At 38.4% G+C, this 17819-nt stretch overlaps 1 protein-coding gene across 6 annotated transcripts in view; it reads left to right on the top strand.

The window, feature by feature from the left end:
* The first annotated feature begins 5037 nt into the window (after window positions 1-5037).
* Window positions 5038-17819, top strand: part of ahctf1 (AT hook containing transcription factor 1) — a 31702-nt gene continuing 18920 nt past the window's right edge. The window contains exons 1-20 of one of the 6 annotated variants that reach the window (XM_034005335.3): window positions 5038-5190; window positions 5331-5427; window positions 8039-8167; window positions 8322-8575; window positions 9170-9350; window positions 10182-10389; window positions 10733-10849; window positions 11206-11290; window positions 11607-11757; window positions 11926-12058; window positions 12235-12413; window positions 12963-13024; window positions 13275-13403; window positions 14236-14326; window positions 14516-14605; window positions 15116-15256; window positions 15410-15514; window positions 15913-16003; window positions 16099-16222; window positions 17150-17206. In XM_034005335.3, coding sequence (XP_033861226.3) covers window positions 8047-8167; window positions 8322-8575; window positions 9170-9350; window positions 10182-10389; window positions 10733-10849; window positions 11206-11290; window positions 11607-11757; window positions 11926-12058; window positions 12235-12413; window positions 12963-13024; window positions 13275-13403; window positions 14236-14326; window positions 14516-14605; window positions 15116-15256; window positions 15410-15514; window positions 15913-16003; window positions 16099-16222; window positions 17150-17206 — 2319 coding nt within the window. In that variant the 5' untranslated portion in view covers window positions 5038-5190; window positions 5331-5427; window positions 8039-8046. Of the gene's footprint in view, window positions 5473-6726; window positions 7106-8038; window positions 8168-8321; window positions 8576-9169; window positions 9351-10181; window positions 10390-10732; window positions 10850-11205; window positions 11291-11606; window positions 11758-11925; window positions 12059-12234; window positions 12414-12962; window positions 13025-13274; window positions 13404-14235; window positions 14327-14515; window positions 14606-15115; window positions 15257-15409; window positions 15515-15912; window positions 16004-16098; window positions 16223-17149; window positions 17207-17819 lie in introns of those variants that run through there. The other 5 variants (XM_059023586.1, XM_034005338.3, XM_034005336.3 and 2 more) reach the window with 5 other exon arrangements.

Raw genomic sequence — 17819 nt, 5'->3', positions numbered from 1 at the left:
ATCAATATACCAATAAAGCAGGGTCACTGTGAACATATTATATTGCATTATATTGCAGATAGTTAATCTGTGCCTTGATTTTCACGTTCTCATCTTTAATACATCCCCGCTGAGTTGCTGGCTGATCCACCCCTTGACCTGATTCTGAATTCCATTGGTCTGCTCCTGAGAGACTTGTTAGTGGCTGCCTGTGATGTATGCTCAGTGTTTTCAGTCTGAGGGGGTTACTTTTAATGCTGTCACACAGCCAGCCGCGGACAGGACCTTGTGACAATTCCCTTCAATGTCCTTACTGCTCCCAAACTGAGATGTGATATACTGAACTCTTGTCATCTTGACCCCTATCTTGACATTGTTGACTATTCAGGGCCCAGCCGCACCCAGTGTATTGTAAACAGATGATTCCTGGAACAGACAGGGGGCACACACCAGATGTACGGTATTTGAAATAGAAAACTGCAATGGTAAAAGAAGCAGCATTCTTTTGTTTCTACAGAAAAATAATTATCTATTTCATTCTCACTGCCTTAGTGGTGGAACTGGGTACGACTAGTAGAAATGAGGTACTTTTTCATTTGAATTTTGGCTCAGTAAGCACTTGCATAGTTTAATTCACTGTAGAACAATCCCTGCCAAGGCACTTGACTGCTAAGAGGTGAAAACTGAATTTTCAATCTCGCAAACTGATAAATCATCCAATGCCCAGCGAGCCAAGTCAATTTAACTGATGTCCACTATGACAGGTAATTAAAAGTGGAGGAGTCTTCAAGCCCTACTTTATAAATCTAGCTCCTCCAGACAGCAACTTCTCAGCTGGCACTGCAGGTGCTTCCTTCAGTGGGATGCTGCTGTGAGGATTGTCTGCTGATGACACATCCAACACCGTGGAGTCAGCGGCTGTGTTCTGAAAATCCAGCCCCACACTGCTCATTCGGGGCAGAGTTTAATACACATACACATGCATCTTGACAGTGATTCCTGCATTAGAAGAGAGCTTGGGGGATTAACTCATATTTAATATAATCCGACGGACCACATTATACAACATAAAAATAAATGGTTATATAAGGATCAAACAGCAAGCAATGACACACACACATGCAGTACAGTACAGTGCATCTTGCAGCAAGAGCACATTTGTGAAAGCAGGAATTCAGTGAGCTGTGCCTGCTTTTCTTGCTGGTTATGTTTCATTTATATCAAGAGGTGCTGTGTTATAATGCCTGCATACAGGGATGCAGAGGCTGCAGTGCTTGAGGAAGAAATAAAAATGCTAATGCAGTCAAGGTCAAGAATGGCGTGGACAGCAGATGCACAAAGATCTTGCACTGCTGTTTCTTTAGTGCAGCTTGGATAGCAGCGCCCTTGGCTTACTACAATATCTGCCATCTTAGGCTGTGGCATTTGGGCTTCCAGGCAGGGTGTACAAAAAACCTTGTTTTAGTTGCCAGATAACTTAATTCGGGCCAGGAGGGGGGTAGACCATTATGGTGTTTTTTGATGTTTTTATATCATTACTGAATACAAATGTGACACACTAGAGTAATGTGCTGTTCTTCAAAAAACAGCTGTTACCAACCAGATACATTCTGCCTCAGAATGCTGGAAGCTATCTTACTTATTTATTTTATTTATTGCATTTATATAGCGCTTTTTATACAAAAATATTGCAAAGCACTGTACAGTATATAGCAGAAAAAAAAGAACAAGCCACAGTACATTTGTATAGCATGTCACACATAAAACCGCCACAATCAGACCATTTAAATAACATATTTAAATAACAGTATACGCATAATACAAAAGCAGCAATTTTAAAGTTACATTAAAACCCACTAAGATAAGAAAGTCATTTTATAGTCTTGTTTTTTAGTCTTGACTTGAAAACTGTAACGATCCCAGCTTCCCTGACAAATGAAGGCAGAGCATTCCATAATTTAGGAGCTCTACAAGAAAAAGCCCTACCTCCCATGTTGCTTTTGTTGACCCTAGGAATAGCCAGCAGCCCTGCATCCTGTGATCTCAGAGTGCGGTTTGGAAGATACGGGGTCAGTAACTCCTGCAAATAACTAGGTGCTAATTCATTCAGGGCCTTTTAAGTTAACATCAAAATCTTAAAATCAATTCTATACTGCACAGGTTCACTCTGTGTCTGCAGATAATGTCACCTAATGGTAGCATATATAATGAAAACAGGAGGCTGTGTGGTCCAGTGGTTAAAGAAAAGGGCTTGTAACCAGGAGGTCCCCGGTTCAAATCCCACCTCAGCCACTGACTCATTGTGTTACCCTGAGCAAGTCACTTAACCTCCTTGTGCTCCGTCTTTCAAATGAGACGTATTTGTAAGTGACTCTGCAGCTGATGCATAGTTCACACACCCTAGTCTCTGTAAGTTGCCTTGGATAAAGACGTCTGCTGAATAAACAAATAATAATAATAACAACTAGAATGGAGCCCTGTGGAATACCACAGACAACTTCTGATAATGCTGATTTTATCTCCCCAATAGAGATAAACTGAAACCTATCAGAAAGATAAGATTTGAACCAGGATAGGACAATGCCAGACAGTCCTACTGTGCTTTCAGGATGATTCAGTAGGATGGAATGGTCTTCAATATCAAAGGCAGCACTTAGATCTAGAAGAATTAAAACTGATGGAAAGCCCGAGTCAGAGCTTATCAGCAGATCATTCACAACTCTGACAAGGGCTGTCTCAGTGCTATGTGCAGCACAAAAACCAGACTGAAACTTCTTGAATATACCATTAAGAGTTAGACATGTTTGTAATTGAATTGCAACAACTCTCTCTGGAACCTTATCTAAGAATGGTAGGTTGGAGGTTGGCCTATAGTTATTGAGGACTTTACGGTCCAAATTGAGTTTTGTTAAGCATAGCCTATCGCCCTCTGTATGAAAACAAATATGGCACAAGATATCAAAGGAATATTGTTGTTTCAAATCCAAGTTGTGTCCTCAATAATACAAAACACATAATGAATGGATGTTCTTTGCAGAGAACATTTATGGAACTGTTTTATTTGGTATAGTACAATTACATTAAGTGTTTTTCTGCATTTTAAATTATAGTCGTTTTTACAATAAACTCAACTTCCTGTATGAGGCAAACCTTTTCTGAACAGTCTTCCCCTTTCCTAATTCCAAATTGCACAGGACATTATGATCTATGGATTAGAGGGCAAAGAGCAGTTGTGTGCCAAGAAATGACAACTGGACGAAAGGGTTCCTAGACTATTTGGCAAGTAATCTTTTTCTAAAATGTTTTCCTTGCAGCGTTTCTGGGTAGTACTATAGTTCTACACTGCAACAACTGAGGCACAGATGGGTAACCTGAGAATGTCTTTACTCTACACTAGCTTTGAGATATGCACTCTGTACAGTGTGCACTGAAGCCTGTGTAACACTAACATGCCTCCCCACTTCTACACAATAGGGTCTGGAGAGTCTTTTCAGAAGCAATATTTGCTGGTTAGTATCTATGGCAAATAAAATATCTGAATCATGCAAAACACACATAATTAAACAGTGCTGCTCACTTATGCGTGTCTGTGGATGGGACTGAGCGAAAGTTTCATTAATGCAAATTGATGTAGCAAAGAATTGGTAATGCAAAATAACAAGATAGAACAGAATGCACGCAGTGTGACACAGAAGAGAGAATGCAGCAACAATAAAACATATGATACTGCACTGCCCCCTAGTGTATTACACAGTCAGAGCAGCCATGCTTTTTAGGAAAGTAACTGAAGAGGGGAACCAGCCAGCAGGAATTACAGCAGCAGTAAGCGAAAGACAGTAGAGTGAATCCTGATTGTGAAGTACGGCACACGCTCACCTGCTGTCACCTACAGAGTATCACTTGTTCAGCCAATCATATAAAAGCAAGTCGGTGTGCTCCTTATTTGAACTCAGACGGCTTTGATCTTTAGTTACACGTTGTGTTAAGTATACTGATGAACGTGACAAGCAATATAATACATAGACATATGAACATAAGAAAGTTTACAAACAAGAGGAGGCCATTCAGTCCATCTTGCTCGTTTGGTTGTTAGTAGCTTATTGATCCCAGAATCTCATCAAGTTACTTTATTTTATTTTATTTTACATATGTGGAGGTCATTTTCATTTTCTTGTAAAGGGCTTCTACTACCTGTATCAGTTTTACTGTATTTATTTAGTTTTTTCAAGTGTAAAAACAGAACAGTTCAAACAGCGCATACATAAACGTTATTTGTTCCCACACAGTTCTCTTGTTTAGGAATGATCATAATAAGTAATCGTCAGTAGTTTAAGTAATTAATTGCATTATGTAGTCATTTGGAAATAATTGTTTTATTTAGTAAATAGCGTATACCATGGCTTGCATACTAATGCTTCACCCTGAATAAATCACTACGCACCACTACATTCTAAATTCCATGACAATCTGCCATTTTATTTGTTATTATTTACAAAACCACTGCCAAAAATGAGTGACATCCCATCTACTTTAATATATTTGGGGATGAAACTCTAGATAACTGAGTTCTCCTTTTCAGCCATACTCTTAAGGGTCTGGTAAGCGGAAATCTTAATAGTCTATATAAAGCAAGTTTGTCTGTCTGTCTGTTCCTTATGAAAATGAAAATCATCATCATCATCATCATCATCATCATCAAATAAACACACATTTAAAAAAAATAGAAATGGCAAAAAACAAACAAAAAAAATAAAGTTAAAAAAAGGGAAAGGTGTCCGAGCGCATTGTGGACACCCAAGACCAGTAACTTGAAGGAAACCAAAAGGCTACCGTTCCCCAATTTGTCATTCATAAAATATTGAAATATTGAATTTCCCTGGGCAACGCCGGGTACTTCAGCTAGCTATAAAAATAAATAAATAAATAAATAAATAAATAATAAAAAGGTAAATAAAAATTTTGCATAAAGCCAAGCAGCTGACCTGCATTAAGCTACTATGAACTATATATTGGATGTTCTAATACAAAATAGCACTGTATTTGCCATCCAAGTTTCGCCCGCCCCATGAATTTTCATGCTCTGCAGGCAGTGATTTTTGAAATTTCCGCTCTTTCACGCACGATGTTTCGGCCTCGTTTCATCTGTATCAGAGAAGGAGAGATCTCACGAGATTTGTAGTCGGCTCAAGGGATGCCACGGGATTTAGAGAAGTAAATGTATGCGCAGCGGCTTGGAGTGGGAGAGAAACTGGGCTCGTGTTTAACTTGTTATAAGTGAGCGAATGAACAGTAAATACAGAGGGGGAATTCTGCGTTTTAAATATTAACTGCGTACATTATTGTTTTATCAGAGGCAAAGGCATACAAAGCCGGAGTTTGCGATAGAGAGGATTATGACAGCCGGGGACCTGCGTTGAAGAAAAATACCGATAGTGTAAGACTGACGGGGTATGTAAAGAAAATGTTACGGATTCGAACTATGAAACTTAACGGGTAAACATCAGTTATCTTTTATTTATTTTTGAATGGTGCTCTGCGAAAATTGTGTGGGCGCACGGTCAGGAGATTTAGGGAAAGGGTTTGTTGTCTGTTGGGAATACATTGCTGTATGATGTTGATGTAGGTACCTATGTAACTTCTTGATCAGGTAGTCATGTTGTCTTTCATTTCAACAAATAAGTGTGCAAGGTTTGGTGCATGAAATATCCCATCAACACATAATGTGCAGAAATTAGCCCCCACCCCCTCAAAAAAACACTATCTTTCCTAGATTCCCACATACAGGCAATAAATACTGCATGGTGGTAAAACCATGTGGCAAAATGTATATAATTACCGGTACACTCCTAAAATATACAGCTATAACTACATGCGAGTTACCCTTTTGTCACATTATACTTGCATAATTCCAGGGCAACATGTATGTTTTCATATCTGCTTGTGCTGCTATTACTGGTTACTAGCAGCAAGGATTGCACATCCTCTAGGCCAGAATTTGGTGTCAAATGTTCCCCTCCTTTCATCCGAGGGCAGTCTTCAGTGTGAAATAGTGATTATGGGAGCTGACTGACATCCAAAGCATACAATGTGACTACGCACGATTATGCTACAATACAGATAGTGAATGCAGCCTGCGACTGGGCCACATTTACCTTAGTTACGTAGCTATTACAGTGAATGTTACACAAGTAGCCTCGTACAGAAGGATTGGTGAATATGTGCTTAGAGTGTAGTGCCCTTGTACATGGATTTTAGAAACAGTGCTCATTTAAGTTTTAGTATCCTATTGCACAGAAAATACGTGACAGCAATTAATGGTTGCTAAAGTGTGTCAAAATGCTTAGAAAATACTGGACACCCCACTAGATTTATGTAGTGAAAGAATGTTGCTTTTGATTGCAAGCTGTGTGTGTGTGTTTTTATTTCTTTTTTGGTGTGTACAGTCTTTGTTGTGTGTTGGTATTGAAGCGGTTTGTTTTAGAGCACAGCAAGGCTTTTACACAAATGTTACCTCTGGATGTAGCTGTTCTTACTGCAGTTTATTGAGGAATTCAATTAAATTAACTTTTGTTCAGAAATCTAGCCTAATTGTTTGCATATTTTAACCTTAATTGTTGTCTGATTTCCCCACTCCTGTAATATCCCAAACATGAAAGTAAAAATGTGAATTAAACAATGCACAATAGTGGGCTTTTAATTACTGTAACTCAAGGATAATCAGCTGACTACATGGATTTTGACATACTGTAGATTTGAACTATGTTTTTGCATGTCAGTAAGTGTATTACCTAATAGAAATGTTTGTTTCAACTAAAGACAGTGCAACTAGACCAATGTATAGGTTCCTGTTTCTTCGACATGCAGCTAATATGGCATTTCTTAAATCGTTTTATGTTTACCAATTCACACAGTATGCAGTTACTGATTACAGTAACAGTAGAAAACTAGGAATGTGAATTGGGATGTATAGCATGATGGTATTGTTAATGTTAAGCACACCATAAGGAGAGCTTGTATGAATTTGTCAACCCGCTGCCGGCACCTTCACTTTGACCCATGACCACCCAGCCATATTGAAGTCATGTGATTTTTTGGCTTCCAAATGATGAAGACCTGACGCTTTGAGGTAATGGCTTCATACTCTGATTCCTGAGATCAAGTTCAGTCGTGGATGTAGTACAAGAGAAATTTACCTTTGCCTGACCTTTTTTTTTTTTTTTCTTCTCCCCCAAAGCTGCCAGCCACAGTGTAAAAGTATTATTATTTATTTCTTAGCAGACGCCCTTATCCAGGGCGACTTGCAGTCGTAAACGAAAATACATTTCAAGAATCACAGTACAAGTAATAATACAATTAAGAGCAAGATAAATACAATGACTTTGGTTCTAGCACAATACCTAAAATGGTCTCAGGTTGTATCTGAGACCATTTTAGGTATTGACTGGGGACTTCATATTTCCAGGGTTTTATAAACTCTTCATGTGTCTTGCTTCTCATGAAATTGACCTCTGACCTAATATGGCTGCCATGTTGTGGTCATGTGGCTTTTGAAGTTAGTTAGTTAATTGTTTGATATACGTTTTTACTTTCCATTACCAGTTTTGTCTAGTTTACTTCAGCATTCCTTTAAACTCAAAATGAATAATACTGTCCATAGCTGATACACATTCATACCGTAATTGGTACACAGTTGCATTCTATGATTCTCCTCATCTTGATGTAGTCTATTCAGGGACTTGATGTGTAAATGTTTCTTGTGGTGGAAAGTGTCATTCAGCACCTAGAACTGGGAATGCTATTGATTTTAGTACAATCTGGAGAGAAGAGCATGAGGAAAACCACCACCCCAGAATACCAATACTGGGGGGCAAAGGGAATACATTACTTTCTAATGCCAGCAAAGGGTATTCCAATCAGGTCAGGGTTGAGCTGCCTTGGCAATGAAATGTTTTATTGGTGTATTACAAATAACATCTGTATATAATATTAAATGAAGAAGAAAAAAGACTGATTCACATCTTTCTATAATAACTGGAGAGTGGTTTTCTCTTTGTTTCAGAGTAAAGCATGTGTGACCTCACAGCACAGGTAATCAGCAGTTTGCGACAATTTCCAGAGGTGACTGTAGAAGCGCTTGGGGAGGATGAGATCAAATTGGACTCTGTGCTACATGGAAAGTTTGCTACAGGTATGATTTTCTTTCTTTTGTGGGTATCTTATTAAATTCACTATACAAAAAAGTCTGCTGCAGATTAAACAAAATTGTGAGGGCAAAAAGCAACATGGTTAGACCTTCTCTTTTGTGTTTTGGTCTTGTAAAACTTAATATTTCTGCTATTTAGGCAAGAATGGGCTGGCCTGGCTGGCATGTGGTCCTCAGCTGGAAGTGGTCAGCTCTGCCACAGGGGAGCGTCTTTCAGCATATCGGTTTAGCAGCGTCGGGGAGAACCCTCCTAATATCCTGGCAGCAAAGGAGTTCTGCTGGCTGAAAAGGACAGGCCTTCTTGTGGGACTGGAGGAAACGGAAGGGAGCATGCTCTGTCTCTATGACCTGGGCATATCGCGGGTCGTGAAAGCTGTGCTTTTACCTGGAAGGGTATGTGTAGTTTGGTTTTTAATAAATACCTGTTTAGAGTGACATTCATGTCATACAAACCACAGGCTTTGGATGGGATCTTCACATTTGATATGCAGCTGTGTTCTATAATTCATTTCTCAGTCTGTTCCATTACAGTTGTTGTCCAGTTAAAAAAAAAAAAAAACTTTTCTATCTGGCCAGATCCATCACCTGTTTCTTCACATCTGTTTATGTAATGCCCCTGGAATTGGGATGCATTTTTTTTTTTTTTGTCCAAGAATTAACTGATAATGACTCAAATAGACATAATTTGCATTACTGTTAATGTGCGTTTTGTTATTACTTGTCAAAAAATGTTGGTGCTTTGTAAAATGTGAAATCTAATTCCTGTAGCGGTACTTGGTGAAAAAGCACAGCTTTTGTGTTGTAAAATAAATTAAGAACGCATCACTAAGGCATATACTTAATTCGGAAATTAAATATTATATTACTTAAATGATTAATGATTAGAATGAAAAGTGGAGGATCAAGCTTTAAACAATATTATTTTAGCAGTAGACATTTAAAGTAAAACAGCTGTTCATTCTTTTTTTTTCCCTTTCCTTTATCTAGATAACTGCTATTGAGCCATTAATAAATCACGGTGGTGCCAGTGCCAGCACTCAGCATTTACACCAGAGTCTCCGCTGGTTCTTTGGGGCTGTGGCAGTAGTAACAGACGTTGGGCATGTTCTGCTGATTGATCTGTGTTTGGATGACTTATCGTGCAGTCAGAGTGAGCTCGAAGCTTCAGGTAAACTGAGACAATTTTAATGTACAATTATTAAATATTATTATTATCTTCTTTTGACCAATAAATACAGGTAGTGGACAAAAAAATGGAAACACCTGGAGAAATGAGGGATACCAAGTATATTGAAAGCAAGGGCTTCCACACAGGTGTGGCTCATGCGTTAATTAAGCAAATAACATCCCAGCATGCTTAGGGTCACGTATAAAAATGCTGGACAGGTCTGGTTTCCTATAATTATGGCTAGCATGGCTGCAAGAGGAGACCTCAGTGACTCTGAAAGAGGGGTGATTGTTGGGGCGCGTTTGGCAGGAGCTTCAGCGACCAAGACAGCTCAACTTGCTGATGTTTCACGAGCAATGGTGTCTAAGGTGATATCAGCATGGAACTCCGAGGGAAAGACATAGTCAGTAAAGGGCAAGAGTGGGCAGAATCGCATACTCCAGGATCGTGATATCCGTGCATTAATTCAAAGTGCAATACAAAACAGGTGAGCAACTGCAGATCAATTGACTGCAAATTTCAACCTGGGGCGCGAGCAGCCAGTTTCATCAAAAACGGTCCGCCGAGAACTCCACAGAGTGGGATACCATAGTGGTCCAACGCCCTATTAAGTGACTTTACATTGGTGTTTCCATTTGTTTGTCCCCTACCTGTATAAAACATGGACTGACTGTCAGACTTGAGAGTTTGACTTTTTGTAAGTCTTGGTACTCTACATGGAAATCACCTCAGCAAGACTTTTGTTAGCTGGAAAGTCTGTTTGTATTCCTGCTGTTAACACTAGTCCTGAATCATGTATTTATACACCTGTTTAATCATATTCATGTCTAGGTCTTAAAGTTGTCAACAAGGCTCCGGCAGAGATCCCACGTATCCGTGAGACTGCGACCAGGGAAGGGAGACATCTATGCCTTCAGTTACAGAACCCGTCGGGGAATGCAGCTACAGCAGTTCAGTACCTCGCAAGAACAAACCAGTTAGCAGTTGGGTTTTCAGATGGCTGCCTTCAGCTCTGGAACATGAAGTCCTTCAAGAAAGAGTAAGTCTCAAGCACAGTCAAAGAGAATCACAAATAGGATTTTTACAGGGAATGTCTGTCTTGCTATATTACCATGAGATGTGTACCTAATACACAGCTGATGGTAATGTAATAAACATCTTTTAATTATGTAAAATCTGTGTTTAAAATGGTATGTTGTTCTGCAGCTATCCTGCCCTTCTGTTTTATTTTGTGAACAAAAAAAATAAATAAAATTAAAATCAATCAGTGTTAAGAAGACATTTTTATTTTAATCTGGTAGTTTAACTTGGCTGCAGTTTACAAGAGGGCATGCAGGAGCCATTCATGGACTAGTATTAAACATATGTATTTCCCCCACAAGGTATCACTCGCAGTTAGAAGGTGGCAGAGTGTCTGTTCATGCTTTGATGTTCCAGGAACCTGAGAATGATCCTCGTAACTGCTGCTATCTTTGGGCTGTACAATCTGCCCAGGACAGGTGAGTAACCACCCCACCATTGCTTTATCAAAATATACAACTGAGGCAACTAAATATAACTAATTCATTTAAACTGTGTTGCATTAAACATCTGCTCTTCTGTAGCATGTCAAATGCTACAGTTTCACTTGTAGTATAGTTTTGATACATGCTGGATTAAAACACTGCTGATACTGATTTGAAAAAAATTAAGAGCTTGAAAGCTAGACTTCTATCATACAATTATAAACTGAAAGTACGCTTTTTCACTTGCTTCAAGCACATTTTCAAAATGCATTCAGCCAAGAAAAAAGTATATATAGTTCATAATAGATAATGAACCATTTTCCGTTCATATTTCAATGATCTCCTTTCAGTGAAGGGGATGTTGTTAGCTTGCACCTGTTGCAGTTGGCATTTGGAGACAAGAAGTGTCTGGCTTCTGGACAGATCCTCTATGAGGTAATACAAGCTTTACACATATTGTACCAATAGGCTTACTTGGTATGTAGTGAATGCCCTCACTGTTTTTCTGGAGAAAAAAAATTCTGTGGCCATTGTGTGTTAGCTTTTCTCCATTCTGTATTTCAAAGTGTTTCTGTGATTATTTTAGTTGTGATTTCAAACTGTGTCAATTACATTTCTTTAAAAATAAAGGTGCTCTGTTTATTTCATTTATTGTTTGATTTTACTCAAGAATATAATGGATACACAGTATACGTTCTCCCAGAAAATCTGTAGGTCATGGATTTTGACAATTTAGTCTTTTTGTTTGCAGGGTTTGGAATACTGCGAGGAACGTTACAGTCAGGACCTGACTGGGGGTGTATTCTCATTAAGGGCACAAGCCACCAGCACCCGACTGCTTGGCTGCCAGACTATTGAAAATTTTAGAAACCACCCTGATCGAGATGAAAGCATGAATGACGGTTGGTTTCATTTTCTTTCTTCCCCTTCCTTTTTTTTGTTTTATTACTCGACATTCCATTATTTATTTTTGTACTTTCTTTCCCATGTCTTTAACACAAGACTTTTTTTATTGCAGTGGTTTATATTTGCCAGTGGTTCGTGTCTGTCTAATTTCTGTTTTTCTGCAGTCTCTTCTCCTGACACAAGCGTGGCCATCTTCAGTTGGCAAGTGAAATCCTATGGGCAGGGCAAACCCTCTACCTACCTGGGTGTCTTTGATATTAATCGCTGGTACCATGCACAGATGCCTGATTCTTTAAGGTAAAATCTATACACTTTTCTTAAGTCTTTTTAAACTTGTTTAATTGTCTTTACTACCATGCCATGTAAACCCTGCTAAACAAACCTGTTGCATGTTTGAACTCTGCTTGAGAAAGTGGCTGAACCCAACAGTATTGTAGTTGCTTTTTGTTTATGTAGCTCTGCTTTCTTTCTAGAACTGGCGAGTTTCTTCACAATTGCTCCTATTTTGCTCTGTGGTCGCTGGACGCTGTGACAGTGACCTCCCCAAATCCCCTCCTGGACATTTTGGTACATGAACGCAGTTTAAGTCGAGGACTGCCTCCTACAAGTCCACCTCCAGAGCAATTTTTTTATCCCAGCACTTATAATTTTGGTACGTATGAAACCTTTTTTTTTAAGTTATTAATTTTAATTTAAGTTATTGGCTGATGATGGAACATATTTATTTGTTTGTTTATGTTTTTTTAATTATTTAGTTTTTAAAACGGCAAGAGCCTGATTACGTAACATAATTAACAAACGTAACACAGGGCAGCAGTGTGGAGTAGTGGTTAGGGTTCTGGACTCTTGACTGGAGGGTTGTGGGTTCAATCCCAGCTAGGGGACACTGCTGCTGTACTCTTGAGCAAGGTTCTTTACTTAGCTTGCTCCAGTAAAAACCCAACTGTATATGGGTAATTGTATGTAAAAATAATGTGATATCTTGTAATAATTGTAAGTCGCCCTGGATAAGGGTGTCGGCTAAGAAATAAATAATAATAATAATTGGTGATGCCTTTACATGATGACTGTCGGTGCTGTATTATATTTCTTATTTAATCGAGATATTCAGTTCTAATGAAAGTTGGTTAGTGCATTATTTATCACATTGTTCTTTCTAGGCAGAGAATAATTCTATTTCGTTCCAAATATCCTGTTACAGATGCAACTTGCTTATTAGACTTGGGGATTGTACACCTAACATGTTCTGGTTTTCAGAAGGAGGTTAGTGTTCTGAATTTTTTCAATTGTTTTTTATGACATTTCTGTTAATTTCCCAATGTTCAAAGAAAAGCAAAGCTTAATAAAATCTGTTAAACGACATACACTTCATTTACGTATTAAATACACCTATCCATTAAAAGATATTCATACATAGGGCCACATTTATCTCATTTGGATATCCAGTTGCTATGTGATCTTTTCGTGCTTAACTAATGTGGATATTTGTATTTGTTTTATTAACTTTTTTCAGACGTTAAGTTTCCTAAAGAAATCTGGTCCTTGTCTAAGTGAAGCTATTCCTGATGGTTACAGCAGGTGTCTAATGGCTGGCCTGCTGTCTCCCCGACTTGCTGATGTGCAGCCTTCCAGTCTTACCCAGGTAAGCTTACAGAAGCATTCATCAAGAAGTGGCGCTGTCGTTGCTGTCTGAGACTTATGCTGTACTAGGATCTGTTTGGTTCTAGTTTCAGCTTAATATGTGTTTTAACTCAACACTGGAGACCTGTTTACAGGCCTAAAAGATGTAAAACTTAATTTCAAAAAGCTGATTAGTAAACAAACCTAATTCTTTTATTTCAAACCCAAACTATTTAATTAGTCCTACTGTGAAGTGCTGAAGGAGTTCATATGCTTTCAACGGCTTCAGATATCCTTGTTCTAAGAATGTATAATCAATCTGGAGAATATTTCTGGTATTTTAGATTAAGTAGCAGGATTCCGAAAAATGTAGCGCTGCACGTCCCCAGGTGTTGCTACAACTATTTCAATTACATAGCTGTAATTTCTTTTCATTGTCAACATCCTGACAATTTTTTACACTTTTTAAAGTCTGTTTTCAAAGTTCTTTTCAAAGTGGCCGCTCTAGTTCACTGATAGTGTAAGGATTATTGCAGACATTGTCAAACAGGTAACACAGCACTAACAGAAAAGCCAGAGCACTTTTTTAAATTGCTCTTCCTGTAGTGACAGATCTCAAACCCCAGTGCACTAGAGCGGCCATTTTGAAAAGAGCTTTGAAACAGACTTTAAAGTTATAAGTGTAAAAAGTTGTCCGGATGTTAACAATGAATGAAATTACAGGTACTTTATTTAAACAGTTGTGACAACATGTGGGGATGTATAGCACTATATTTTCCAGAACCCTGCTACCTACTCTTTAATCTCCAGGAACTGGATTAAGATAAATCTATCTGTTACATCTTATTCTATAGGAGGAACAGTTGGAAGCCATACTATCAACTGTCGTTAAAACAAGTTCCTTTTGTCTGATAACTGGGTGCATCAAACAATGGACCCGAGAAGGTAAGAGTATTTTAGTCTCCTTGTACATACTTAATTTACTTGCATGTGTCCAATCCTTGAGGTTATTGCTGTTTGGATCTCCAATATAGTTTTGAGGGATTTACTAAGAAGTAAGATTTAAACTTGCTATTGAGCCTTTCATCAACTCCACTACATTTTTTTTTTTTTTTTTTTTTTTTTTTTAAATAGAGCAACCAAGGTCTGGAGCTAACCTACGCTTCGTACTTGAGTGGGCATGGAATAAGTTGGTTCGTACAAAAGATGAACTTGACAGCATTTGTGAGTATACATGTGCTTACTTGTAAACTATGCTTTTAAGAAGGTTTTTTTTAGGTTTATTAGTGAAATTGTCAGACTATGTATGCTTCATAAGCATTTTATTTGCTGAAGGTGAAATTAAATACATGCTTTTAAGGTATCTATAAAATCAATTGAAAATTGCTCCATAATCCAACAGCACATTTTTGAAGGACCCTGTTCATGAGGGTCTTTGTGGTAACTCTGCAGTAACAAGTGGCAGCTTTTATTGCTGTCCACTCCATGTGCTCTCCATTTTCCTTTCCAAATGCCACTGTTCATCTTGAGATGAACTTTTTCAAACAGATGTGTGCAGTTTGACATTTTCTTCTAATTCAACATTTTAATTGCTTTGGCAGTAATACCTCAGTTTATTTATTAATCAAAGATATGTGAATGAAAAAATATTACATAATTGTGATAAATGCACAGTACATCAATCTCGGCAGTAAGAAGTGGAAATGTTAAGTTTTATTTGCTTGTTTCTTTTAGGTGCTCCACTCTTTAGCAGCTCCTGTAACTTCATTGATCCACAAACACTCCAGGCTATGCAGCACTGTCAGTTGCTACTTGGCAATCTCAACACCATTTTTAACTGCTTCCTCAGTGAGGCACAAGAACTCACTGAGAAAGGTGAGTTCTTTTGTCATATCAGTTGCTCTGTGAAAGCAGTTTTTTTTGGGGGTGGAGGGCGCGACGACGACAGACTTTTTTTCTTTTTTTTTTTTTTTGGGTGGAGAAAATGAAAATGTATGGTGAGTTTTTCACTGTTTGTGTATTTCACAGGTCTAGTGGACTTAACGAACAAACATGTGGTTGCCAACCTTATTTTTCAATATGCCCAGGTGGTGCTGTGGTTCTGTCGTTCTGGTCTCCTGCCAGAAGGTGCCGGTAAGTCTATAGTAACTGGAAAAGTAATTTCATTATTTTGATTATTGTCATTGAAGCTGCGTCCCAATAGCACAGACGCTCCCAATTAACATTGTCCTGTCTGCCGTCCCAATTTGCTGTTTGCACTTATATTTTTTAAATCAATATTGTCAGAAGGCAGACCACCTATAAGCTACTTCATCACTTTGTATTCGTATACACTGTCTAGATAAATGTAACTTCTAAATTACTGTGTGCTTGTGTTATTAAAGCATATTGATTAACAAGGGTTTTTTACTTGGTGAGACCAAATGCTGTAACATGACTGGTAACGCTACAGTGTGAATTGGCTCTAATGGTTTGTGAGTGTGCATTATTTCTGTTGCTTTCCAATGTTTTATTGTATTTTGTTTTTGTAGATGTTCTGCAGATATCTAAGCCTTGCTATAACTATCCTGAAATACAGAACTATTATAACGGCCGACGGCAGAAGCTTGAACGCTTATCTAGGTAGGAAGTGAAAACATTTAGCTTTATTTGATTTGAATAGTGTATGCTTGTTTACTTTGGTATTCAGCAGCTAAATAGTGTTTAATTTTCTTTAGAGGTAAATGGTCTTCAAATTGCCTTATGATTGATGGAATGGTGGCCCAGTTTGGTGATCGAATTGAGAAGGTGTGGAAGCGCGATGAAGGCGGAACTGGAAGATATCCTCCTCCAACACTGCATGTAAGTCTTAGTGTTTTTTTCTTAACTTCTACAGGAAACTAATGGTACAGAATATGTGGGGATGTTCTGAAAGGGACATTGGCTGAGACATATTTGGATCTCTAATGCTATCACATCTCGATATATATTTAAGCTGATTTGTGTGCTGTGGCGTTTTCTTTGCTTTTGTGGTTTACGAAATGGCGTAGTTATATCCCTTTCACACACAAATGCCACTAATGAGCAGTCTCAGACGTTTCAAAATATCCATTCACATAGAATGAAGTTGCGCAATCTATGCCAGTATAATACCGTCATATCCCTTTCACCCAGCCAAGGGGATCATGTGAGTACAACCTTCAAACCTGTCAGTCAACAGATAGTTTTCATGGCAACGGTTGTATCCACACTCATGCATCATGTCAGTGATTTGCCCATAAATTACAGCATCACGCACCGTCCCTTCTATTTGAATTCACCTCCTTGTCCGCCTGTAAAGTTAACAATTCCTTAACTTCTTCTGGACTCCAGTTATACCTCATTCTTCAGCCATTGTATTTGAGGGTGGGGGGGAAGAAAGCGTGTAACACGTTCGGTATACAGGCATGTGGGATGTTGACTTGCAATTCACTCCCACTATAGCGCTTCAGTATCGGCATACCATTTCACACAGGCAGTTAAGATGCTTCGGTGCCGTCTCTGAACCACCTCTCATATAAAATGTGACGGCTCTGTGACGGTATAGGCAATTCACACAAAGTGCCGGATCGGTGCTGGTTCTGAGCCATCATAACTTGTCTCTGTGAAAGGGGTATTGGTGTACTAATATTAATGGCATAATCTAATTTAGGCAGATTTGTTTTGTGGGGGTGGGGGTGATTTGAAGAGCACCACAATAGTTATGAGGGTTTTGTAGTTTGGTAATTAATAACTTTTTTTCCCCCCTAGGCATTGCTTGATATTTACCTGTTGGAGAGTGCTGAAGAATCGGCAAAGCATGCAATTGTATCCTTTAATTTGTGTATATTTCTCCGTCCTTCAGGCACCGTTGGTCTGTGAAGAGTTGGAAAGACATGCTTTGTTTGCTTACCTGCTTGTTTTAATCTGCACAGCTCAAAGCTCTCTTGCATATCAAGTTACACTCCTAAAAATGCTTATTTGAGTGACTATATACTGAACAGTGGCGTGCCGTCAGGACCTTTTAGGTATTCTCTGCTAACCATATAAACCGTCAGTCAAATGACATTACGTTGCCTCACTCACTTGCGTACAGTGTGCTTTCTTATACTATGAAACATAGTATTCTAATTATTACTTGTTCATTTGTCTGATGCCTTTATCCAAGATCACTTACAGGGTTTACTAGAAAAAAAACAGTTGAGGGTATTCTCCGTTTCAGTTGAAGGTCTTGAGTGAGTTTAACCAATAGGGGAGTCAAAGAATGTCCTTTTTTTATATATATATATATATATATATATATATATATATATATATATATATATATATACACAGTGCCTTGCAAAAGTATTCAGACCCCTGACCAATTCTCTCATATTACTGAATTACAAATGGTACATTGAAATTTCGTTCTGTTTGATATTTTATTTTAAAACACTGA

Source organism: Acipenser ruthenus, chromosome 5, assembly GCF_902713425.1.
Source record: "Acipenser ruthenus chromosome 5, fAciRut3.2 maternal haplotype, whole genome shotgun sequence".
NCBI classification, from domain to species: Eukaryota; Metazoa; Chordata; class Actinopteri; order Acipenseriformes; family Acipenseridae; genus Acipenser; species Acipenser ruthenus.
The sequence above is the reverse complement of the archived record's forward strand: the minus strand, read 5'-3'. Positions and strand labels throughout refer to the sequence as shown.